The following is a 26,213-nucleotide window of genomic DNA, read 5'->3' as shown; positions in this document are numbered from 1 at the left end:
CTTCCGTCTGACGCGTTACTGCAGTGGGAAAGAGCCGGGTAGGGGACCACCCGATAAGCCGAGACGGGTTACGCTGAGGAGCTGGTGATTCAGTCCCCGCCTCCAGCTCCTCCTGCTGGATCCGCCCTCCTCGTCTAAGCGACGCGTCCGGGACGTTCGCGACACGCGATCCTAGCTACAAACACCGCAGGCAGGAGTCGGGGTCGTGTGGCCGCAGCGTTTCGTTTGGCGACCGTCGGTGATGTCGGCGCTGGAGTGGTTCGCGCATAAGTCTCTGGGCGGAGGCATCTACTGGATCCAAGAGCGTTTCTACGAGTCGGGCAACCGGGCCAATATCTGGCTGGTGCGCGGCTCCCAGCGGGACGTGGTGATCGACACGGGGCTGGGGCTGCGCAGCCTCCCCGACTACCTTCACTTGGCTGGGCTTTTGGATCCCGACCCGGCCCAGGGTGACCAGGAGGGAGCCGGTCTCGGCGAAGCAGAGAAGGAACCCGCAAGCGGTGGGCGGCGGCGGCGGCCGTTGCTAGCCATCGCCACCCATGTGCACTTCGACCACTCGGGCGGACTGCACCAGTTCGAAGAGGTAGCCGTGCACAGCGCCGAGGCCCCAGCCCTGCGCCGCGGCGATAACTACGAGACCGTCACTTGGCTCTCGGACAGCGAGGTGGTGAGGCAGCCCAGCCCCGGCTGGAGGGCCAGGCAGTTTCGAGTGCGACCCGTCCAGCCGACGCACGTCTTGCAGGAGGGTAAGAGCGGGAAAGGGGAGGGAGAGGGTAGTGGGCTGGCAAGGGAGACCCTCATCTCATTCTGGAGGCGCCTTTCTGGAGCAGGGCAGGCAGCTCCCACACCCGTACCGAGCCGAGCGGTTGTAACCAGGTGTACAGCCTTGAATTGATGAACGCTTTCTTTTAATGAGCTGCTTTCCGATCCAATTCATAAAAGGACGCCAATGTAGTGATTACAAAGATTAATTATTTCTTTAAACACTAGGCTGAGTGATTTCTTGCATGCAATATAATACATTTGGAGGGGTATTTTTTAAAATCATTTTCTTTCCCCCTTTGAAGTAATATACTTCAAAAAGACATCCTGCGAGAAAGAGTCTCTAGCCACCTGCAGCATTTGGCTTTCTTTAATATCTGATAGGTCATAGTAAATTGGACGGGGTTACACCAGGCAGGGTTGAGTATCCCCAGCATTATTTCTGTATTGCACATGCCTACTGGGTTCCTGCTGAAGCGGATTATTTGTACAGAAAGGAGGGGCTGTTTGAGTCCAGCAACTTTTCTGTTACTGAAAATAAATAGTGGGTATTATCATTTGCCTACCAAAAAATGCAAGGGTATTGTCTGGAGCCATGTGAGAGGGTGACATGAAAACGGAAAGTTCTGGTTTTTTGTGTGCAGTGCATGGAGTGAAGGCACTAATTCATAAAGGTTCAGCGATGGAGGCAGATGGATTTTGAACCCCAACGTTCCTTGGTCTAGAATGCAGAATTAATAAGGCATGGGAGAGGTGAATTATGCCACTTCAGTGGCAAAGTATAAAAGGAAGGGAATTTCTGGTGATGCAGGGAAATAATAACGCTAGTAGTCTGTGTTTATAGCTTCTGTTCTTTGGGTATTGCAAAGGGGGGAAGAATTCTCCCAGGATTTGAAATCACTATGAAATAGATATATGAAGAAAAGAGAAGGAAAACGTGGAAGTGGAATGGGAATGAAAAACACAGCATTATGTGATCCCTGTACTTTTATATATTTTAAAAGGAGATTATAGACGGGACCATCAAAACAGAGCAGTGTTATTGGTTACTTAAAGAAAAAAAAGGGAGCTAAATACATCTTTCATCCATGATGTTGAAATTATCTTTGTGGTGTTAAAAATGTATCTCTGAAAAGACAGGTAGAGAGCATCTTTGTAAAATCTATGCACACAGGCCATTGAAATTTTGTGTCTGCCTCTTAAAGGTCATACAAACATGAATGTGCACTGTCAGAGTCTGAAAGAAAGGGTAGGGTGGGGACATCCTGAGCATCTGCTGAAGAATGGGGGGTATACAAAGTACATGGTAGAGTATTTCACTAAGACTCTTAGTATTTTGTGCTTCTCTAGGGCATCCTTGCTGTGGGGTGAAACAAAGAATAAATAAACATATCAGAGCTTATCAGCCAGGAATACAATTTTGCCAAGTAGTAACAGTGCTAGGAACAATGGGTTTTCAACATTTATCTATCAAATATTTGTGCTGTATTGTGTGTGTATGAGTGTGTGTGTAAAACGTTTTGTGAGATTTTTTCCCCAGCATCTTTTTCAGTCTCTGTCCACTCTGCAATTCTATCAACATTTTGGACTAGCTGTTTATATTTAAGAAAATGCAACCAAAACCCTTTAATATTATCCACAGATTATAACCTAGGAGTAACATCTAATGCAGGTTTCCTCCAATTAAGTATTTCACATATTACAACCCAAAACACTACAGTAACAGTTCAATCCATATGTTTAATATCTAATTTATAAAAGAGACACGAAAAACTAATCCAAATTATATTATTTTCACTTGCTTCATTACACCTATTATTTTAGATTTCACTTTTAATATGCCCCTAGCTACATTTCTATTTATCTCTGGCCAGATTAATTTTTCAGGGATTATGAAAAGTTCTGGAATTTGGGAGCAAAAATCTTATGGTTTTTTGAGAGTATTTTATTATTTGTAACCCCATTAATTATATTTAATGAAAAATTGAAGAAAACTGCATTATATCATTGATCCATCTTTCTCATTTTTATCTTGCTACTAACAGTTGTTCCAAAAGGTTTTTATCTTGAGTCTTTCCCAGGAGTACTAGATATGGCTTGTGGCTTAATATGCATATCTCTGTCTGAGCATAAGTGCTCTGCCATGAACCTGCAACCATTTACTTGTAATTGACTTAGAAACATCTTTATTTTGCCTAAATTACTGCTACCAGTGCATTTGTAATCATAGGCATCTGTTTTTAATTATGATGATGCCAAAATTATGAATGTATGTTGTAACGTGATACTAACCCTCTCCCTTTATATATTTATCACAAGGTCACATCCAAGTACAGGTAGTCCCAACACCCACAATTGAGCCCAAAAGTTCTGTTGTTAAGTCAGACATTTGTTAAGTGAATTTTGCCCCATTTTATTTCTTGCCTCAGTTGTTTAAGTGAATCATTGCAGTTGATAAGTTAGCAACCTAGTTTTTAAGTGAATCTGGCTTCCCCAGGGACTTTGCTTGTCAGAAATGATGACATGATCTTGAGATACAGCAAAGTCAAATATGAACCAGTTGCATCTGAATTTTGATCACATGATTGTGGGAATGCTGGAAAGGTTGTAAGTGTGCAAAATTGGTCACACGTCGCTTTTTTCAGTGCCCTTGTAACTTTGGTCATTAAACAAACTGTTGTAAATCAAGGACTACCTGTATCTACATGGTGGAATTTGAGTCGTCATCATAGAGTAATAATACAATACAACACAATAGCAGAGTTGGAAGGGACCTTGGAGGTCTTCTAGTCCAACCCCCTACTTAGGCAGGAAACCCTATACCGTTTCAGACAAATGGCTATCCAGCATCTTCTTAAAGACTTCCAGTGTTGGGGCATTCACAACTTCTGGAGGCAAGCTGTTCCACTGATTAATTGTTCTAACTGTCAGGAAATTTCTCTTCAGTTCTAAGTTGCTTCTCTCCTTGATTAGTTTCCACCCATTGCGTCTTGTTCTACCCTCAGGTGCTTTGGAGAATAGCTTGACTCCCTCTTTGTGGCAACCCCTGAGATATTGGAACACTGCTATCATGTCTCCCCTAGTCCTTCTTTTCATTAAACTAGACATACCCAGTTCCTGCAACCGTTCTTCATATGTTTTAGTCTCCAGTCCCCTAATCATCTTTGTTGCTCTTCTCTGCACTCTTTCTAGAGTCTCCACATCTTTTCTACATCGTGGCGACCACAACTGAATGCAGCATTCCAAGTGTGGCCTTACCAAGGCATTATAAAGTGGTATTAGCACTTCACGTGATCTCGATTCTATCTCTCTGTTTATGCAGCCTAGAACTGTGTTGGCTTTTTTGGCAGCTGCTGCACACTGCTGGCTCATATTTAAATGGTTGTCCACTAGGACTCCAAGATCCTTCTCACATTTACTACTATTGAGCAAGGTACCACATGTACTGTACCTGTGCATTTCGTTTTTCTTGCCTAAATGTAGAACCTTACTCTTTTCACCATTGAATTTCATTTTATTAGATAGTGCCCAATGTTTAAGTTTGTCAACATCCTTCTGTATCTTTAGCCTATCTTCTGGAGTGTTGGCTATTCCTTCCAGCTTGGTGTCATCTGCAAATTTGATGAGTTCCCCATTTATTCCCTCATCCAAATCATTGATGAAGATGTTGAAGAGTACTGGGCCTAAAAAAGAGCCTTGGGGTACTCCACTGCATACTTCCCTCTATGTAGATGCAGTTCCATTGAGGACTACACGTTGAGTGTGGTTTGTCAGCTAGTTACCAATCCATCTGGCGGTGATGCTGTCCAACCCACATTCTTCTACTTTATCTAGTAGTAGGTTATGGTCTACCTTATCAAATGCCTTACTGAAGTCCAAGTAAACTATATCGACGGCATTCCTCTGGTCCACTAATTTTGTCACTGTCAAAGAATGCAATAAGATTAGTCTGGCATGATCTGTTTTTGACAAACCCATGTTGGCTTTTGGCTATTACTTTGTTTACTTCTAGGTGTTCGCTAATTCGTTGCTTGATTATCTTCTCAGGAATCTTTCCTGGTATTGAGGTTAGGCTGATAGGTCTGTAGTTTCCTGGATCTATTTTTTTTCCCTTTTTTGAAGATGGGAACCACATCAGCTCTTTTCCAGTCCTCTGGTAGTTCCCCGGTGCTCCAGGATCTCTGAAAGATATAGTTCAGTGGTTCTGAGATCTCGTCTGCCAGTTCCTTCAGAACCCTGGGATGTAATCCATCCGGTCCTTGTGATTTGAACTCGTCTAGGGTAGACAGGTGCTCACTTACCATTTTCTTCCCTATTTCAACTTGTGTTCCTAATCTGATTTTTGTGGTGCTGTTTTGGATAAGTTGGACTGTTTTATCCCTTTGTGTAAAGACAGATGCAAAAAATGAGTTAAATAGCTCTGCTTTCTACCTGTTGCTTGTAACCTTCTTGCCACTTTCTCCTAGCAATGGACCAATTGTTTCCTTAACTTTTTTCTTGTTTTTAACATGTTAGAAGAAGCTTTTTTTGTTATTTTTTACTTTTGTGGCAAGCCTTTCTTCACTGAGTTTTAGCTTTCCTCACTTCATCTTTACAGGCTCGGGCTATTTGCTGATATTCTGCCTTAGTTATGTTTCCCTCTTTCCCTTTTTTATACTTCTCTTTTTTGTCTTTCAATTTGTCAGATAGTTCTTTATGCAGCCATGCTGGTTTCTTTTGGGAGCTGTTATTTTTCTTCTTCATTGGTATTGTGCTAGACTGGGCTTTACATTCCTCTATTCCCCCCCCCCTTTCTTTTCATCCTACAAATTTCCATGCTTTTAATGTTTGAGTTATGTTAATATATCCATGATTGCTATTTTAACAAGTGTAGGCAATCTTACACAGATGTGATTGTTCAAAAGTATAAGTAAATGCAACTATGGGCTATTCTAAAAAAAAACTATTGCATCTTCATTTTTACTTAGAATTTCTTTTCAGATATAGTCATTGAATATTTGAGGGCCATTCGAGAATCCTAGAGATAGTGGAAGTAGGCTCAAGGACATTTTAGACTATTACTGTTTTAGTGTTTTCATGTATAAACAAACATCTGCATAGAGCATCAGTACAATAAGTATAAACAGATTCATGCATCTGAACACTACAATGCATTATTAAAATTATCTCAGGGCACACACTAATTTTAAACCGTTTCGTACCATATTTGAAGAAAGAGAAGTAATTCAATGGTGGGGTACATAACTTTGTTTCCACTTTGTGCACACTTTAGCTTTTACATATATACACAAATATCTTGGGAAGACTTGAATATCTGTGAATATCTGTGAAATGTAAGTACATCCAAAGTAATATCAATGGATTTGTTGACCATTCTTGTTAATTGAACATTAAAATGTATAATAAATTTATGGTCAGGGGTACAGCAAGCTGCTGGTTACCACTATGTATAATGAAGTAATTTTGCCATCTTGATTTTTTATGGGAGTTCATTAAAATTGAAAGTATACAAAACATCTTATGATTTAATAGTTGAAAGTATATATCATATCTTTTCTGGGAAGATGGCATTCTCAAAGATGGTGAGTCAGCCAATAAAAGCATTGCAAGAAAAACACAGATACAAAAGTCATTTCATTAAGATTAGAGGGACATATGCATTCACAATCTGTCTGCTTACATTTCCCGGTGATGCACACTTATTTATTCATATATTTGTTTATAACATTTATATAACTACTCATTTTATATCGAACCTCAGTAGCTCCTCTGAAACACCCATAGAACAGCTTACACAAGAAGAAATGCATAGTGATAGGATGTGAATTTCCAAATTTCTAAATTATGGCATATGAACGCGATAAAATACTGTAGATTGTGATTTAATATCTTAGTCAGTAAGTTGACTGATTCAATACAGTAATGTATTTTGGATACAATGAAGATCTCTGGTTTAAGGTAGGGTAATAGAATTAAAGCCAGTATTAAGGGGAAGAGGAAGGAGACAGAGTTTCCAACTCAGAATTTAATTTCCACCTACATAATCCATGTTTTATAAAGAATTAATGTCCACAGTTGTAACATTAGACTCTGAGTCTACTTGCAAATGGTATTACGTAGTTTTCAATGCTTGTGTACTGAAAACTGCAATATATCTAAAAATGGCCAGAAAGAAACTCATTTAGAAACTTTATTTTCCCTGTTCAAAGTATTTTCTGTTGAGAAAGAGGCATGATAAATTATCTACCTTTAATAATAAATTTCTCTTTGTATATTATTATATGATACCAAATACTTTAAATATATTGGTTTATCAGAGAGAAAGGATAGAATAGATAGGAGAAAATATAAATAATTCATAAACTAAATAAAAATAATCAGTCTTAATACACATATACCTATGTAATATACATCCCTTTGTACTAGCCACAATAAAGCCTTGTGATTGTAACTTCCACTTTGAGGAAAAATATTTTCTGAGATTAAGAACAAATGACTTAGAAATCTTGTGAAATTAGTTCAAGCAGCCAGTAGTTTTAGCTTATTAAATGTCAAAATGATTACTTAGTAATTTTCTGAATTGCTAAAATATACATAATCAAGTGAATATGAAATCTAATTGATGAGGCTTCATTGCCCTCTTTTGTGTTTTTCATCCTTTATCAGACCCCTACCATAGCCAATGTCCACTATTGCTACTGACAGATGTGAATAATGAAAGATATGCTATATTGTGTAGTATATTTGTATACTAAACAGTAGTTTTAGTTCTTTATTATACATAAATTCATATGTTATTCCATTTCCAGAGATACCAAGTTGCTTGAAATGTAACAAGATTTTTTTAAATCACTCAATAAACAATAAATAGTCCATCTGATGCATCACCATTTGGCACTAGCAAGATCTTACTTGGATTTAAATATTTTTTCTGATGTGATGTGGATATTATAAAGGAAGGAGAACATCACTTGGTCTAGGTTCTGTAAAGAGGGCATTCTCTTGGTGACAGGACCCTAGAAAGTCCTCATTCCCAGGTCTTATAGGATTAATGGATTCAACTCAGGTTGTAGTAACATAGTACTCAGTCCCTGAGCCATTTAGAGATTTAAGAATGACAATCAGCATATTGGATTGCATTTTGAAACTCATTGGCAGCCAGTCCAGCCTGTAGTAGTGATAATACATGAATGAACCTGAATGCAGCTAACTAGTTGGGTTGTTGCATATTGTACCATGTGAAGCTTCAAAATGATCTACAAGGGCAATTCCATATATTTTACATAACAAAAATCCACCTTCGGGGTTCATAAATAATTGTGAATAAAGCCGCCTGAATTAAATAAGTCTACTCTACGCCTAGCCACTGTAACTGACTGTCTCGCTGGGTCTCCATTTTCTGTTCAAGTAGGAGTGTCATTCCATGTTGAGCCGCAAATTATAGATAATTTCCATATGGGAAAATATTAATCATATCCAGGAACAAAGTTGAACAAAGTAAAATAGACAAAGTCATCTTCTAAGTCCACAGTGTCTTGATAGAATTCAGTTCAAATTATTTCTTATATCCATATCCTAACAACGTCCAATCACTGAATTAGGACCTTCACCATATACACTATATTGCCAAAAGTATTCGCTCACAACTTCTTCCGATTATGTGGATGGGTGAGCGAATACTTTTGGCAATATAGTGTATGTTGCCCAGATTCAGATGGAAAATATGTAATTGAACATCATCAGCCTATTTGATAATATTTCACTTCATTTTGGAGATGATCTCTCCCAGGGGCTTCAGGTAGATGTTAAATTATAGGTGTAAGGCAGCTGAGCTGTGCAGCAATCCAGAAGCCAAGGTCCTGACTTACACCACTACCACTGTGGGAACTGACCAATCAAGAATACAGTATGTCCAATAATTCTCATAGCAAAATGTCTAAACGCTTACAATAATTGCAGGGAGATATCATGATATAGAGTATTGAAGGCCACTCACAAATCCAGCAGGACTAGTATAATTAAACACCTTCCATCCCAGCCTTCTTAGGGATTATCAAATTTTAATTCTATACCCAGGCCTATATCTTCATTGAAAGGAATCCAGATAATTTGCTTCTTATGTTCGATAAACTTTGTGTTTTGTGAGTAATACTGAGTGAACTGATGCAACTAAATATTGTAGACCACAAGCCAGATGTTACTATTGTGATTTGAGCTTCAGTCAATTGTAGATTTCTTACTTATGGGTTCTGAGAGAGATAGGCTTCAAGTTGACAGTTGTTTTCTTTTCTTTTCTAATGAATAAAGGAGAGTGCAGCTAGAGGCAATTGGCTGTCAGTTGAAGGTAATGGAAAAGAGCAGATCTAGGAAAAGTACAAGCTGCCCAGTCTAATAGAACTCATAGAAATCATGAGAATCAGACTGTCTTAAAATTATGAAACATGAAAATAGATGATAGCTTGGCCATGTTGGTGCTGATCTGCAGATGTGACTGGAAAATACCTTTAAAAATCAGTTTTTCTTCTTCATAGTTTTACTATCCCCCTGCACTGAACCCTAAACTAAGGTAAGTAGTCATGCTCACAGAATCCTTCCTACCATGTGTGGGCTTTCATCTTTGTCAAGGGGAGGGGGAAAGAGTAATATATGTTTTTCTGCATCGTTTGGTTACAGTTACAGTTTTAATGCATGAGTTTGTAACAGAAAATTTAAGGTTGCATTTTTAAAAATTGTTTTGTGCATAAAATTTTGTTTCTTGTTTTAGGGGATGTGATCAGCCTTGGTGATAGACAGCTCACTGTCATGCACATGCCTGGCCATTCGAGAGGAAGCATTTGTTTGCATGACAGAGAACGGAAGATTCTTTTCAGTGGGGATGTTGTGTATGATGGCTCAATGATTGACTGGCTTCCCTACAGCCGGATAAATGACTACGTTACAACCTGCCAGCGATTAATAGACTTAGTCAATAGGGGCCTTGTGGAGAAAGTCCTTCCAGGGCATTTTAACACATTTGGATCTGAACGACTGTATCGTTTAGCTTCCAACTATATATCAAATGCTGGGGTTTGTCACAAGATTTCTATGTGTGCGATGAGATCAGTTGCAAGCCTAGCACTTCGTGCAACAAATTCTAGAACAACTTCATAGTCTTAACTTCATAGCCATGAAGATGCTTATTTTTATCTAATTAATTTATATTTTAAAAATGCCAATATACATACCAGTAGCTGTGCCAAAGCTACTCATCTTTTTTGTCTCTTTTAAAAGGCGAGTTTGCACATATGTTGAATGCTATTTGACAGATGTTCTAAATAAGTTATTTTGTATTTTGAACCATTTTGAAACATATCGTTAAAATAAAAGTTTTGCCCTTTTGTCAAACTTTGTAATGCAGCCTTCAGTTAGGAGTTATGTTGAAAACATATTTTAAATGGCTGAAATACAGAAGCAAGGGTTGTGAGAAGAAGGGGCTATTAGAACATTCCACTGTCATGTTGAATGCACTAAGTACCTAAGTAATTTTTATTGTATGGGATGAATGTAAACTGAATACCAAATGTTCATATCAAATATTGTTCTATGTTAATGTTGTTCTTGAATTGTGTTGCATTTAGATATTGGTTTTAAAACAAATGAAATGCCATTTAATATTTTAAGTATATTGCTTGCTTTTCAAATATAACTAATGCTGTAAGTGTGAGTGTATAATCATTTTTAAGTAAAACACGCACCTATAATTCAAGATTCTTAATTCCTGTAATACCACAGTTGCAGAAACACTTCAGTAAGTGTGAGCTGCTGATTAAACAACAGTTGTAAACAAAATATAAAACTAGCAAATTGATATTGGGTGGTAGGTTGTATCAAGTGCACATTACTTGAGTCAGACTAAGTTTTCACACTTCAGTTATTATTCTTCGTTTTTCTCTTTTCAGTTTTTTTTTCTTTCTTTTCCACAATTTGCATTGTGCTTTTTTTCAACCAGCCTAATAAACATTTCTGCCAGTTGTTATTTTCTAAGATATTACTAGTCTCTTGTTTGGATGCAGAACTTGTATCTTGCATCAGAATTTGAATATTGTGGCCATTGCACTTTTTTTCTTCTTTTTGAATTCTATTGCACAATATTTCCCCAAGATCAAAGCAGCACTTTGATTCTTAATACCACAGTGTTCCAGCACTTGGTATCCTATGAAAGTACAATTCTTTAAAAGTTAATAGTGCCTATTTCCTGTTATAAAATACTGCATCATTTTGGCAATTAACACTGGAATTGCTGCCTGTACTAAGAAAAACTATTAATTCAATACCTTTGAAAAATAGGGAAAAGGTATGTAGCAGTATAATCACAAATGAGCAAATGCTGCTTGTATGCTATGGAAACTGGGTAATCTTCACTGAGGAGCCACACAATTGTGGTCCAAAGGTTAGGAGCATGTTGCCATATTATGTACTCATAGTCATTTCCTTTTTGACCAGATTTCTTCTTCGAGTTGAATACAGTTAAGCACAGTATCAGCTGCAGTATTAAGCACAATCTAAATTAATCTGATTCCTGCTTAATCAAGATTTTCAACCATCTTGGAATCCATGTGAGTTTATAGTGCCTTGTTTATTTCTGCTACAGAATGGTTGACTTTTTGGCCTGGACCATTACAAACTGATTTTGTTATGAAATACTGCTGAGGCATTAACAGTTTTTTCCATAGATAAAAGAATCCTCTTCTTTTGACTTTCTGTCCCTTCCTCTTCCTTTGCCCATTGACAGTGTCTTGAAAGTTATTTTACCAAAGTGTTGATTTTTCACTATGAAAGTATTTCAGTGTAAGAAATCCTTCAATTATCAGACTTGTGGCAAAGGACTGATCTGAAGCTTTTCCATTAGTTTAGTAAGTTAGCAAGCAAACAGCTACAAAATTTGTAGCTGTTTGCTTTCTAATTACAAAATTTACAAAATCAGCAAATTACAAAATTTGCTGATTTTAAAGAAAATCTCTGTCTTTTTTCAATCTGATTAGATATCACAGAGTAAACTTATCTACTGAAGCTAATAATTACATTTAATGGGAGAAATATTCAGATTGGAGGTACCTTCCTTACTGTAATATAAATACTACTCAATTCAGTGAGATTTTATTCCTAGTGAGTACTGAATTGTGGCTTTATTCGAGTTTCAACCTAGGACTGGATCACAGTTCAATTTATGATTATTATTGGTTAGTAAAATATTATCCCTGAGAGAGAATGCTATAGAATTTGATCTGTTGTTTTAAATATTTTTATATTATAAAGTTTAATTTTGAAAAAAAACATTTTTAAAAATGATACTGATCATACCTTTACTATTATTCGTAAAAAAAAGTTTGAAACCACTAAGGGATTCTGTATTTATCTGGTTTTCACAGTTTAAAAACTCAAGTTGAAATAGTTATTTGAAATTCAGCTGTGTTGATATGATATCACTTTAAGAGATATTATTTAACTGGGTCATGAATATTGCTGTAATGTATGGTTTAAAACAATTTTTAAAACTTGTAATGCACCATACTAATAAAAATTTACTAATGGTACTGGTTTTAAGAAAAGTTATATTGTTTATCATTGATATTGATAATAAAATAATGACACAAAATACATCTCCCATAAGTTTTCCTTTTTTTCCTTTTTGATTTATTCCTTTCCTTTTGAATGAGAGGAAAATGTGTATTTCCCTTAGGAGGTAAGCGGAACAATAGGTGTATAAACAATCAGCATTTTGGAGATGGAGTGGGGATGATAGCTTGAACATAACAATTACCATCTCCAAAATTGCTTTCTGCATTTTTACAAATTGAAATAAGTGGCAGAATCCCCAGGGACACAGTTAGCTTGCAAAGTCAAAAGAGAGAGATGAAGCAATTGGTAAATATTTCCATAATGTTCCCCCCCCCCCCCCCCAAATCACCACACACAAAAAATCTGTCCATACAGTAACTAAGAATGAAACTTTCTTGGATTCTTCAAAATTCTGCTATTCTTTATAGTGATATCATTTGTATCATTGTCAGAATTATGTTGTTCTGTAAGACTTACATATCTTGCTGCTGTTTTAGACATGGCCTTTTTACATTTGTTATAAGTGTATTAACTACAGTAACTACCCATTTTTCAATCTTGATTTTCTTTTTAGTTCATTATTACAAAATTGTTTTCATCCCAAATTTTTGAGTGTGCATTACACAATTAATGAAATTAAGCTAGTATAATCAACTGCACGTTGTCTCCTTTTTAAAAATTATGGCTTAACTTTTCATTTCATGATGATATAAATATAGGGGTTTTCAGAATCAAAATTTTAAGTACAATGTTATTTTGCACCAAATCTTAGTTCTTTTGAACTGATTGAGTTTTATAAAAAAAAACCTAATCTAAAAATATTTAATATTTTTTAAATATCTTCTGTGTTATCTTTTTGATAACCATTCTAAATACTGAGGATGCCTCTTAATCAACACAAGGTGCATAATCTATATATTAATTTGACTGTGATGAAGTACTGTGTTTTTCAGAGTATAAGACACACGTTTTCTGCCCCTAAAAGAGGGTGAAAATTGGGATGTGTCTTATACACTGAATGTAGCCCTGCCCACCCACCAGCCCCCACCCTTTGCCCTCTGCCTCCCAGCAATTTACCTCCTTGCAGCAAACCAAGAAAATGTGGCTTGCAGAGACGGCAATAGGCTATGGCAATCCATGGGAGGCGGGTGCTGAAATTGAAAGTGAAACTTGCTGTTTGCTGCAATGAGGCAAATTGCTGGGAGTCAGAGGCATATTTTTTTCTTCTAATCAGGCTAAACTGAAACAGGTTGTCTGCTGTTTGCTGCAAGGGGCAAATTGCTGGGAGCCAGAGGCAGATTTTTTTCTTCTTCTAATCAGGCTAAACTGAAATAGGCTGTTTGCTGCAAGGAGGTACCATAAGTCAATAACTATAAATGCCTATAGAATGTTCAAATTATTAAACTTATTTTTTAAAGACTGCTTTATTATTGTTCTAGACAACTTAACAAAATGAAGCTTTTTAAAATAAATGCTTGATCTGAAGAGGCCCAGTGTTATTGTAACTTCTTTTAAATAGCAGAGAATAATGTATACTTCCAGAAAGCCGCATCAATTTTAACAGCATCTGTACAAGTATAGTCTGAAATGTAATACCACAAACAGTGTATGTCTTCTGTACTGTTTGCTGTTTAGTGCAAGTAGGCAAATTGCTGGAAGGCAGAGACATATTTATTTCCCCTTGTTTTTCTCCCCAAAAGCTAGGTGCGCCTTATACTCCGAAAAATACGGTATTTGAGGTTCAGGAGCTTAACCAAATATATGAAAGGGGCTGGGGTTGGAATTTTTCTTATGCTGAAGTCATATTAAAATGAATATATGGTTTTGTCCATTTGTTCTAGATCAATGTTAAAACTTGGTTCTCAAAAATTATATAAAAATTGAGTGGTATATATGTTTATTGCCACCATGAAAGCAAATAATCTTACTAAAGACTAAGCAGGGTGAAATCATTGAGATTTCAGAATTCCAGTCTGTTGAATGTGTGCTGAACAATTTGTTTTATGCTGCCATCTGCTGGTGCAGTTGTATATACACAAGTGGTAAGATAGGCTGCAATGTTGTCTTCAAGTGTGGCAAAATAAAAGATTAACATTTGTTAAATTGCTGTTGAAATTTAAATGTTTTTTCCCCATTTTCATTTATCCTTTCCAGACTACAGAGACATTACAAAAATAAATGATATACTCCTATCCTGGAAGGAATTTCCTAAAATTAAGAGAGTAAGCTTCTTTCCAATTCTATAAAATTGTCCTCTTGGTTGTGCCCCAACATTTACAAAGCCAAAGCTCTTCACAAGATGACAGATTCCATGTTTTAGGAATATAGTTCGGTATCACATTAACTATGATTTTCTAAAATTGTATTTACATACATAGAAAATTGAAATCAAAATAATGCTATGACTGGACAACGCTAAAAAGTATTAAAGAATTGCAGCATCTTTAAGAGACGTAGGACATCTTTAAGAGATGTAGAAGTGTTAAGAAATGCACAAGCTCGACCATGTTGAAATAAATAATTCCAATTTTTTTCATTTGAAAAATATTACCGTTCTTGACAGAGCACGTACCTCATATAAGGTATGGATTTGGGACATTATAAGGGTCAACTGTGCTTCAATTAATATAGCTCTCAGTCACAGCATTTTACATCAGTCTTTAACATCTGCAATTCTAGACAGCATTGGATGTTTGGAATAATAGTATGAGAAAAGAAATTTTCACTGTTGATTCAGTCAAATCTCTTGAATAACAAAACACACAGCATTGCTTATGGCAGAAGCTAAATATCTAAAAGGGCAACTTGATGGTTCTGTTATATGTAAATAGAGTGGCCCAAATAACTCATACTCAGAATGTGCAATGTGTGTGCATGTATGTGTCACATACATTTTTATAGGTTCTTCATCATTAAATAAAACCTCCAGTTAACAAACTTAATATGGGCTCTTGGGGTCTATGTTAAATTTTCTGTTCTCTACTGCCTTAAATTGGAGGAAAGCATATTAACATAAACTGTATTGCCCTCAGTTTACATTATTGCACCTCAGCAATAATGCTGGGAAGTTTTGCTATCTTTAAAGAATTTAATTAAGGCAATTTCAGGACAGTGATTTGGTGGCTGGAAAACCAACCACCAGCTGCTTTCCTGAATTTTTGGTGGGGTGGGATTGAGAGTTCAAACCTTTGTTTTATTATTTATTTAGCCTTTATTTTTACCATCTGGGGTAGGCTATTCCTAACAAGACTATTTATGTTCCATGTTGAGTATACTGCCACCTAGAGATCATCCTGATTACTGCAGGAACATGGGAATGCAATACTCTTGGTGTAAGAGATAAGTAGCCCTATCAAATAAACCCTGCCCCTAATCTGCCTGAGCTGATTTGAAATAATCCTGAACCAAAGTGCTTAATGCCATTGTACTTCTGCAGGTTTCTTCCTGAAGTCAGTGTTGGTTTTTTTGCCAGGAAAGGACTTCTTCCTTCTACTTCCCTCTTCCTACTTAAATGTATGTGTCTCAATATTTCTCACTTTTATATCCCAATATACAGTATACATATCTTAAGTACCAGATAGCAGAATTCCTGATTGACTGCTGGGATCAAACTCCTGGGATTTTAACAAGAGAAAATAATGGAGTATCTCATTCCTCATAACCAAAGTCAAATGACCATGGACGCCCATTGCTCCGCAACTATGTGGAGATGCTATCTACTACATCAGATTTATCAGTTCAATTGGAATTTAGGGATGAGTATTCATATCTATACATACCCATACTCATTGCCAGGACATTTTAGATCATCCCTTATGACAAGCTTTTGCTTGGGAGAAAGAAAATACCAACTTTCCAAGTGGAAGGGCAATCATGGGCTGCCCAAGTAGTGGGCTGGGAATGTGACAGCAACATGTTGGCATAACCATAAAAATCCTTAATATGGTATCTCTGCTCCAGCAAACCTCATGACCCCAAAGCAGTTTTTATAGTTTGTTCCTTTCTCATATTTTGCATTATCCTTCCTAATGTAGTTGATTAGGAAGTACAAATGATTGCATACTTTTGATTATTTAATTGATGATGATAAAGGATTTTCCCGGTAAATCAACAACTAGGTATTCTCTGCATGCCTGAATCATATAGGAAGATAGAAAATAGTTGCTTGGTATAGTTAGTATTACTAATTTTTTTTTTAAAAAGTACAAAGTTTAAAAGATAAACACAAAAAAAGATTGAAAAGAAAACTCAAAAGAAAAAGAACTGAAGATAAAATAGTAGCAAATGCCAAGTGATATTTTGCTTGGTATCAAATCCTGTAAACAACACTGATTTGCAAGGTTTGCATAAAACGTGTCATGTGATTCTTGGTGCCCCGTGAATCCTTCTTAAAACTTAATGATAATCTAATCTATACAAAGGGAAAGTTTGGAACATGGTCTTGTAAAATAAACAAAGGCAAGATAACATGGATTTTTACAGTTGCGTAATAGAAGTGTGCATGTGTTTAACACAACTCAGTCCAATTGCTTTTAGAATCTAATCCCTGGTGCAAGTCACCTAATTTGTAATTTAGACTGGGCTCAGTTGTATCAGTTTCATTGTCCACTTCCATTTATTTTCTATTGACCTTCAGAATTCCAAATATTTTCAAGACATACTTATCTTGCTGTATGACAAGCATAACCCCGCACCACCCACTCCAGCCACACCACAGCATATACACTATGCCCAAAACAGGCATGTTTCTTCGATTGCTAAATGTAAACTGAAGTAATCATTCCACAACAGTACAGATCTGCTTCCTAAAAAGCCACTGTATTGTTCAAGACGGAAAGAGACGCTAACAAACTAAATCAGGCACTTTTCTCAACGACAGAGTCCATAGAAAAGCGACTCCAGGAACTCCAACCGTTCAAATTTGGAGAGGCGGGGCCTCTACGTCACCACTGCTCACACCCCTTGCCTTCCTTATCTTACCCCCCCCCCCAAGACGTTGCATTCGCAGTGCTTTCTGGGTAGTTTCTGGCGCTTTTCCAACCTAATAGTAGACAAGGAGGGAGGCCTGAAGCTTGATTGGCGGGCGTCTTAGCCAATCGCTTTGGGCTACACACAAAGAGGCGTTGTAACGTCCAATTGTAGCTGAAATCTGAAGAGGGAAGCGGCATTGTTGGCGGAGAGACTTGGGCTTACGTCCCGCTTTTGAGATAAGTCTGTTGTCGAGTCTGAATTTCGGGTTTAGTTGACTATAATTACAAGATAATTACGTCTCTTTCCCCCCGCCTGGTGTCCGGTTCAAGGGGTGGGAGACCGGGAGAATGAATTTGGTAACGAGGTGGGTACAAAACGTTCGGAAGGAGAGGAGAGCGCAAGTAACGATTCGCTTCTTGTTGCTATGGTAACGTAACGTTATCCCCTCGCGTGCGACGTTTGTCTGCCGTAGCGCGCGATAGTTGCGGGAACAAGCTGAGCGGAGCGCTCTCCCCACGTGTTTATTGTATTGAGGTTTTTCCTGCACATTTTCTCTCTCCCCCCCCGCCCCTCCCATTGCAGGAGTAATGATTTCTGCCTGTATTCTGAATTGATTTAGAATCTCGAAAGAGAATCTAAGGCGACTTGGTTAGTACGGAGATGGGGAAATAAATCCCGAAGTTGTAGATTAGGAAGGAAAATGAGAAGTAAATTCCTTAAGAAGGCCGTGTAAACCGTTTCCATGCTTTCGCTAAAAAAAATGTAGTGTATGTGCTCGTTTCTTTATCACAAGTTAGAGGAATCTTCATCTTAGAATGATTGCCCATCAGATTTTGCAATTCCTTCCCCCCCCCGTTTTTAAAAATCAATTTACAATATTGATGGCTTTAAAGTAGCAATTTGCATTAAAACACCTCAGCTTTATAACTGCTGGTAGTTATAATTGAAAAAATTTAAAAGTAGTTTTAAAAGAAGTGTCTGGGAAAATCTTAAACAGTAGAACCAATCACGTGGCAAGTGATGAAATTAGAGATAGATTTGGGGAATGGGGTGAATTAGAGATGAGGAGTTCTAGATCTCATCAGAATTAGCAGTTTATCCACAGGTTTAGCAAAAAGATTTTTTTAGTACTGAATGTTGATGGAGAATGGATATTTATAGTTATTAAAAAAGTAGGAAACTCACTAGCATAATCACTATATTATAGGTAACTTCCCATGCATCCTGTTACAGTAGTAATGCCATTAATATTGCCCATACATAGTAGTAGGGCAAGTGAGGATTGAGACGCAAATAATGTATGCAAAAGATACAAAATAAATGTGAATCGGAAAGGTTAAGAGTCTGGAGTTCAGAGTTTGGAGTATATGTACAGTTTGTAATTCGGGTGAAGGATATTTATATTATAAATATAAATTTTATGACTAGATATTATATAAAATCAGATCTCATGGGAAGAGACATTTGCTTATTTATCAAAAAACCCATAAAATCCATCTACTTAGATGGGTTCTAGATTTACACGCTGTTTGCTAATTGATAATTAAGACAAATGATTTTTTTTTTGTATAATGGCTACACATTTATCTTTCTTTTTTTAGAGCTGAATTTTCTGAAAAAACCAAAAGAAAAAAGAGAAGAGAATTAACTGAAGAACAGAAGCAAGAAATTAAAGATGCCTTTGAACTTTTCGACACTGATAAAGATAATGCAATAGATTATCATGAGCTAAAGGCAATCCATTTTCTGTTAAAAGTTTAATGCTTTGTTTTGAAATAGTTTGGATTACTGGGCTTATTATTGAAATATGCAATATTGCACCTACAAAAGGTAGTTAATTGCATGTTAATTTAGGAATGTAAGAATGCAAGTGAAGCTGTTAGAATATCATATTAGACAACTTGTGATTTCTTGGGTGATCATTTCAGAGGTATTTCCTCAATATCTTCAACTATGTCAGAGCTTGTAATGTTTTTAATATGTTCTTAAAAATTCAGGTAGAGATGTATGTAAGAGATGCCTTGAAAGTACTCCATGTTGAACTGTATAACACAGTCAAACATCAAGAGTTGATCACAAGAAATGTTTTATCACATTGTGTATTATATCATAAAATGCTTTATGATAATTTTATATCATAAAATGTTTTATAAAGTTTGCTAAATTTCAATTCCATGGGAGTCCTGGATTTTGGACACATTCTATAAGTTGGTCCACCTGAGGTATTTTGGTTCAAAATGTTTTTCCCCATCACCCAATTAAAAGTTACAGATAGGAGAGTTTTTGAAGTATAGATAGGAAAACATGCCCAAGAACAATATTTACAATAAAGTCTTAAAGCCATAGAATATCTTATAGAGGCAGAAAGTAAAACACTAAAGGCTTTGTCAACTAAGTCACAATTCAGTAAAGATCTTAGGAGAAGTGATGGTGGTGGCAGGTCTAGAGCAGACCCAAATTTCAATTCTATACTACTTCAGTCAAAAAATTTAAAAGTGAAGAAAACACTAGAAAGAAACAGATTCCTACTATAAGGACCAATATTGAGTCACCTTATTTGTATCGTCATCTTTCTCACAAATTAAATTGAGATTCAAATCTATATGAAATATAAAATTAAATAAATTTGCTACTAAATATGGCTTTCTGACTTCAGCATGGTTTATTCCTAAGTAACTGATAGGGTTATATCTTAAGATTGAATTGGTTCATATTGGAGGACACTGGTTTTTTTTTAGTTAATTTCATCAAACGTTTTTCAGAAGAATAATTGCAAGCTTGCATTACTAGCTGACATTGTAGACATTTTTCAAAAGGTAGAATCATAGAAAGCAGTGCTTTCCAACATGGCACTTTCCTAATATAAGGACCAATGTAGAATTTCTATCCACCTTGATTCTTACTTAAAATTTAGGGGATTGAGGACCACACATCTGGGATATATTAGTGTTGGCAGGGTGTGCTGTAAATAATATTGTAGTAATCTGAATGAGAACTAATTAAGATACATGAATAGCATTTACTTAATTGTTGCAGTAACACCTACATTAATGTGTGATGTCCTGTTAGAAGGAAATGCTATCATGATCGCCCCCCACCCTCCCACTTTAGACTGACTCCAGATCCGAGGAAATGAAAGAAGAAAGACTATTTAGGTGGTTTCTCCTATCCCTGAATTCAGAAGTGCTAAATTCCTCAGAGTAGAACATTTGCTCTCCTGCTAGTCTTCTGGAACTGATCAATTACTTACATAATCAGATAAAGTGACAAATTTGAAAAATGTATTTAATCAGTTAAATTATTTGTCACATTTAATTTATTGATACCAAGGTGAAAAGAACTTCACTTAGAACATAAATAGTTGTGTCCCTGGAAAACAATGAATTAATGGTTTTTCTCCCAAATTTTTCTGGTTTTCCTATTCACTATAAAACCTCTTACCTAAGTTTAATTTACAAAGATAAGTTATTATGTGCCAAATTGAAATGTTGTATTTCTGTCTTTTTCCTGAAGGTGGCAATGAGAGCCTTAGGTTTTGATGTGAAAAAGGCAGATGTATTAAAGATACTTAAAGATTATGATCGGGAAGGAAGTGGGAAAATCTCCTTTGCTGATTTTAATGAAGTTGGTAGGTGATGGAATTTAAGCAAATTACTGATAAGAAAGCAATAATTGGTAATCAAAGTTTATATGTATTTTAATAGATATTAAAATATTAATCTATTGACAAAGACTTTTTAAAAATATATTAGGAGAGAAGCAGGAGAAAACAAACCATCAGGATTTCAAAATGCAGGCTATATTTTCTACTATTTTACTTAACATGGGAAAAATGTAACTTTAATCACAACTTATATTATAAAGTACTTTATTATAAAATATTATATTTTATATTTGTTCTTAATATAACTTCTCACCATGTTATATCTTGTAATAAGAATCATAGATTTATTTTACTGCTTTTACTAGAGACTAAACCAATGTGCATGCAAGTACAGATTGATTTTGGTTGATGGTAAAAATGCATCTTTTAAATTAAGTCATAAAGTTGATGTATGAAACAAAAATAAAATTATTTCTGTGGAGAATACAATTCCAACAATAAAAGATGTTTTTGTAAAAGATGTAACATTTTATTTTTTTCCATTTTAGTGACAGACTGGATACTTGAAAGAGACCCACACGAGGAGATACTCAAAGCATTTAAATTGTTTGATGATGATGATTCAGGTAAAATAAGCTTAAGAAATCTGCGTCGTGTAGCTAGAGAACTCGGGGAAAACATGACTGATGAAGAACTTCGGGCAATGATTGAAGAATTTGATAAGGATGGTGATGGAGAAAGTAAGTTCGGAATATGTATATAATTCTAATTTTGGATCAGAGAAGCAAAAAAAAAATGTTCACTCAGTTTTCTGTCTTTGAAATATTTTCATGATGAGACCTATAGAAATAATTTAATATCCAAAAAATACAAATCCTACAAGCTTCCAGTTTATTTAGAAAAACATTCTACAGCAGTAGTTTCTTCCTATTCAAAATGAAATTTTCCTTGGCATATGTTGATGGCAATAGCATGTCCATTGTTTTTCTTCTTTTGTGTAGAATGAGTAAATATACTGGAATTAACTTCTGCTATACTATAAATAACTGAAAAATAAGCATGAAATTTACTTCTCAATTTAAAAGTGATGGTGTTAGTATAAGACCAACAAAGCATAAGTGCCAACAAAATTATGTCATAAAGCAGCTGCTTGTACAGGTAATCCTAGACTTACAACCACAATTGAGCCCAAAATTTCTGATGCTAAGTCAGACAATTATTACGTGAGTTTCCCCCTGTATTACGATCTTTCTTGCCCCAGTTAAGTGAATCACTGCAGTTATTAAGTTAGTAACAGTTGTTAAATGAATCTGGTTTCTCCATTGATTTTGCTTGTGATTCAATTCGCTCCCACAGGGAGGGACTCCTCCGGGTGCTGTCCACTAAGCAATGCCAACGGGCGGCGCCCAGGAGTAGAGCCTTCTTTGATGGGCCCAACCCTCTGGAATGACCTCCCCCCCGATATCAGAACCACTACTGACCTCCGCTCCTTCCATAAGAAACTCAAGACCCACCTGTTCCAATTAGCTGGCCTAGCCCATTTATAGTCCCATCTTTATCCTCCTGGCAATTATTTTATTCTGGGGTAGTTTTTTAGGGGTAGATTTTAATGTATTTCTAATTTTTAATTTTAATTATTATTGTACAGTTTGCATGTTGCCTCCTCCATCTATATGTATTTATATTGTGTTTTTAATATGACTGTACACCGCCCCGAGTCCCTTCGGGGAGAGGGTGCGGTTTATAAATTAAATAAAAGTAAAGTAAAAGTGAGAAGGTCGCAAAAGGGGATTCCATGACCCCAGGACACTACCAGTTGCCAAGTATCTGAATTTTGATCATGTGACCATGGGGATGTAGCATGGTTGTAAGTGTGAAGATCAGTCATAAATCATATTTTTCAGATGCGTTGTAATTTTGAACAGGCACTAAATGAACGGTTGTAAGTCGAGGACTATCTTTAATGGTAATTACTTATGGGTGTAACTATAGCATAACAATTTTTATTAAAAAATAAAAACCAATTACTTGTCTCTGAGTAATTTGGGGTGTTTAGGATGGTTATGTTATTTTAATTTCTTAATACTAATTGATTCCCTCTACTATTAAATACTGTCCATCCATTAAAAGGATGCACTGCGAAATTTCCAGTTGAAATCAAATTGTTACTACTTTTTAGAAAAAATAAAAAGATAATATCTTAACTGAATGAAATAAGTTTGAGATGCTAATTTGAATGAAATTTTTTTGAACAAAATGTGGTACATAAGTGTTTTTTTTCTTTTTAACAGTCAATCAGGAGGAGTTTATTGCTATTATGACTGGTGATGTTTAATATTTCAAGAAACAAACTTGATGCAAAAAGGAAGGATTGTTTTCAGAACTGCAACATTTCTATTTCAATTAATATCTATAGCAGGAGCCATGGAAAAAAATGTTAAAGGACCAAAATAAATATAAAGTATATGTATTGAGAGGTTACTATTTTATATCATTAAATTTTAGAATAAGCATGTTTGTTTGAGTACTCATTTGTAAAATAGCTTTGTATAAAATATTTAAATTAAATCATAAAAATTTTTGACATTATTTTAGCATTAGCTGTGGCCTTAGTTTTATATAAAAGTTTAACAGACACCCATTTTAATAAAGCCTTCTTTTTATATTCTGTAAACTTTGTTGGAGTATTTAATCTAGAGTGTGGCCACAACTGACCTTTGTACCTAAGGGGAAACTAGAATTTGGGATTACGTGCTACTAGTCCAGCACTTTAACCATATACTGGTTCTCTCTAAATCAAGAATTGGTTGTGGAATTGTGGATTTCATTACATTCATTTCATTTTAATTACAACTGTGTACCTATTGATACAATAGTATTTGTGAATTTTAAAGGGAATAAAAAGGTATAGGGAAGCGATGGTGAACCTTTTTTGGCACACATGCCATAAGGGGGGAGCGCAGGGGGGTAATGCGTGAGCATGCCGCACCCATAATGCAATGTGCGCCCCTCCCCCCATGATATGCGCGGATGAGAGGCGCTCCCCCCCCCATTTCTTGCATGCTTTTTTCACCCTCCCCAGGCTCCAGAGGTTTTATAGGAGCTTGGGGAGGGCGAAAACAGCCTCCCCCGCCCCCCTCGGAGGCCTTCCGGAGGTTTCAGGGATTTTCAGGAGGGCCTCCGGGGGGGAGGCTCTTTTCGCCCTCCCCAGGCTCCTATAAAGCCTCTGGAGCCTGGGGAGGGCGAAAAATGACTTTCAAAAAGGCTGAACTCAGCTGGCCAGTGCATGCATGCTAGCCAGGTGATGGCAACGCTTTGCGTGCCCTGACAAATGGCTCTGTATGCACCTGTGGCATGCGTGCCATAGGTTCGCCATCCCGGGTATAGGTCATCAGTTTTCATGAGCAGTAGCAGGATAAAATTAAGGCTAAATGCTTCCTTGAATTATTGGGGGGGGGGGGGGGGAGAGATATAAAAACTAATTCTAATCATACAAAATTTATAATCTTAATAAGTTAATCCTAACCTTTATTAATGCAGTGTTTTTTATGAATGCAGTTGTCCATTTCTACAGACGTTTTGAAATAAATTTGAAGAAAGGATCTAGTGTTCTAGAAAAGTACACAAATGTTTATATTTCTGTGCAATCTCTTAATCAGAATGCATATCTTCCTACCTAGGTTGTTAGTCATAATTTTAATGGAATTTTCCTGCTACTAAGTTGGACTATCTCTGAGGCCTCTGCACAGTGTGTACCTTGGATCCTGTCTATGGATCTTGCTTCTATGGATCTGGTGCTTCATGCCTGTTTTTGTGCTGTTTTGATTAATGCCTCATTGCTGTGTTTTTAGTCCATCTCTTTCTGGCCACTGGGATAGCACCATGTCATCCTACACAAAGGCCAAGGGTCAGATCAGCTGATTCTGCTTTCAAAAGGCAACCTGTGATTTTCAGGAATATCTTTTTTACTTTCTCTTTTATTATTTGATGTGTTGAGGGAATCTCTTAAGATTCCCCCAACCCTCCAATCACCTTCAGGAAAAAACCATCCGATCTGCCCCCTGACCTTCCTTTACAATATGGTACTGTCCTGGAAATGGACATCATTTTGGGAGCTGCCATAATTCTCAGATTTTGAGAATTGTAGCCATTTCCAAAATGATGCCAACTTCTGAGATGGCACCATGTGGCCTCTGAATAGGAAGGTGGATTGGCCATGGTGGCATAGTGGTTAGAATGCAGTATTACAGGCTAATTCTGCCAACTGCCAGCAGTTCAATTCTTACTGGCTCAAGTTTGACTCATTCTTCCATCCTACTCTGTAAACTGCTTAGAGGGAGCTGTAAAACACTATGAAGTGGTATATAAGGCAAAGTACTATTGCTATTTCTTCCCAAAGGCAATGTACAGAAAAGGTATCTTAACCATGCCATGATGGCAAGGAGGAGGTGGTGGGACCCAGCAGGGCAGGCTAAAGGCCTGTGGGACCCAGTGAAATAAGATGGGGGGAGGGGAATAGGCAGGGGGGCACTGTAGTATCCCTGTGGTTGATCATAAGGATAATCAGATTGCAAAGCATCTGAATTTGGTTTATGTGATTGTGGGGGCACTGGAGTGGCCATAACTTTGGGTACAGGTCAAAAATCCATTCAGTGCTGCTGTAATTCTGAACAGAGTCAGACCAGACAGTCATAAGTCAAAGATTGCTTACACAGAGAGAGAGAGAGAGGGGGAGGGAGGGAGGGAGAAATATACATTCAAAGATTAATTTTTTTCCTTTGTACAATATGGTATTTAAGATGCTGAACAAAACCAAATTATGTACACTAACATGTTAATTATATTTTTTGTTACAAATTACTAAAATGATATATCAGGACAGAGCTTACTATTTAATGCCACTTACAATTTACTATATATGTTTTCTGTGAAATATTTATTCTGATCTGTGTTACCAACATACCAGATCATGACTTTACATATTTATTTTATTACCTAATCTGAGACTGTTCTGTAAAGCTATCTAGAACTGAAAGTCAAAGATTTCAAACTATCTCTTGATTTAAATCTGGATGTGTGGATGTGTGTTGATTTTTGAGACTAATAGATATTGAAAAAGTTAAAAATAATGACTTATGAAAACAATAGAAAACACTCCTAAGGAATGTGGGGCATAATTGATATATTTTAAAATAAGGTTTTTAAATACAAGGTTCTCATGATCAAGCAGGAGACAGATTTAACAGTCAGATTTCCTTTATCCTAAATCTGAGTTGTC

The 26,213-nt window shown here is 36.5% G+C and overlaps 2 protein-coding genes across 2 annotated transcripts; both read left to right on the top strand.

The window, feature by feature from the left end:
- MBLAC2 (metallo-beta-lactamase domain containing 2) lies at nt 1-12,396 on the top strand. Its single transcript, XM_081939983.1, has 2 exons — nt 1-746; nt 9,527-12,396. Exons 1-2 carry the CDS (start codon nt 242-244, stop codon nt 9,910-9,912), a joined length of 891 nt encoding a protein of 296 aa, XP_081796109.1. The 5' UTR covers nt 1-241; the 3' UTR covers nt 9,913-12,396.
- A 5,091-nt stretch (nt 12,397-17,487) lies between these two features.
- Nucleotides 17,488-23,609, top strand: CETN3 (centrin 3). The gene is made up of 5 exons (XM_081939984.1): nt 17,488-17,695; nt 18,933-19,065; nt 20,845-20,959; nt 21,484-21,675; nt 23,227-23,609. Exons 1-5 carry the CDS (start codon nt 17,679-17,681, stop codon nt 23,268-23,270), a joined length of 501 nt encoding a protein of 166 aa, XP_081796110.1. The 5' UTR covers nt 17,488-17,678; the 3' UTR covers nt 23,271-23,609.
- The last annotated feature ends 2,604 nt before the right edge of the window (nt 23,610-26,213 follow it).

The sequence above is a fragment of the Natrix helvetica genome (genome assembly GCF_964273705.1).
Source record: "Natrix helvetica genome assembly, chromosome: 2".
Taxonomy (NCBI): domain Eukaryota; kingdom Metazoa; phylum Chordata; class Lepidosauria; order Squamata; family Natricidae; genus Natrix; species Natrix helvetica.
This window is presented reverse-complemented; position numbering and strand designations above follow the sequence as displayed.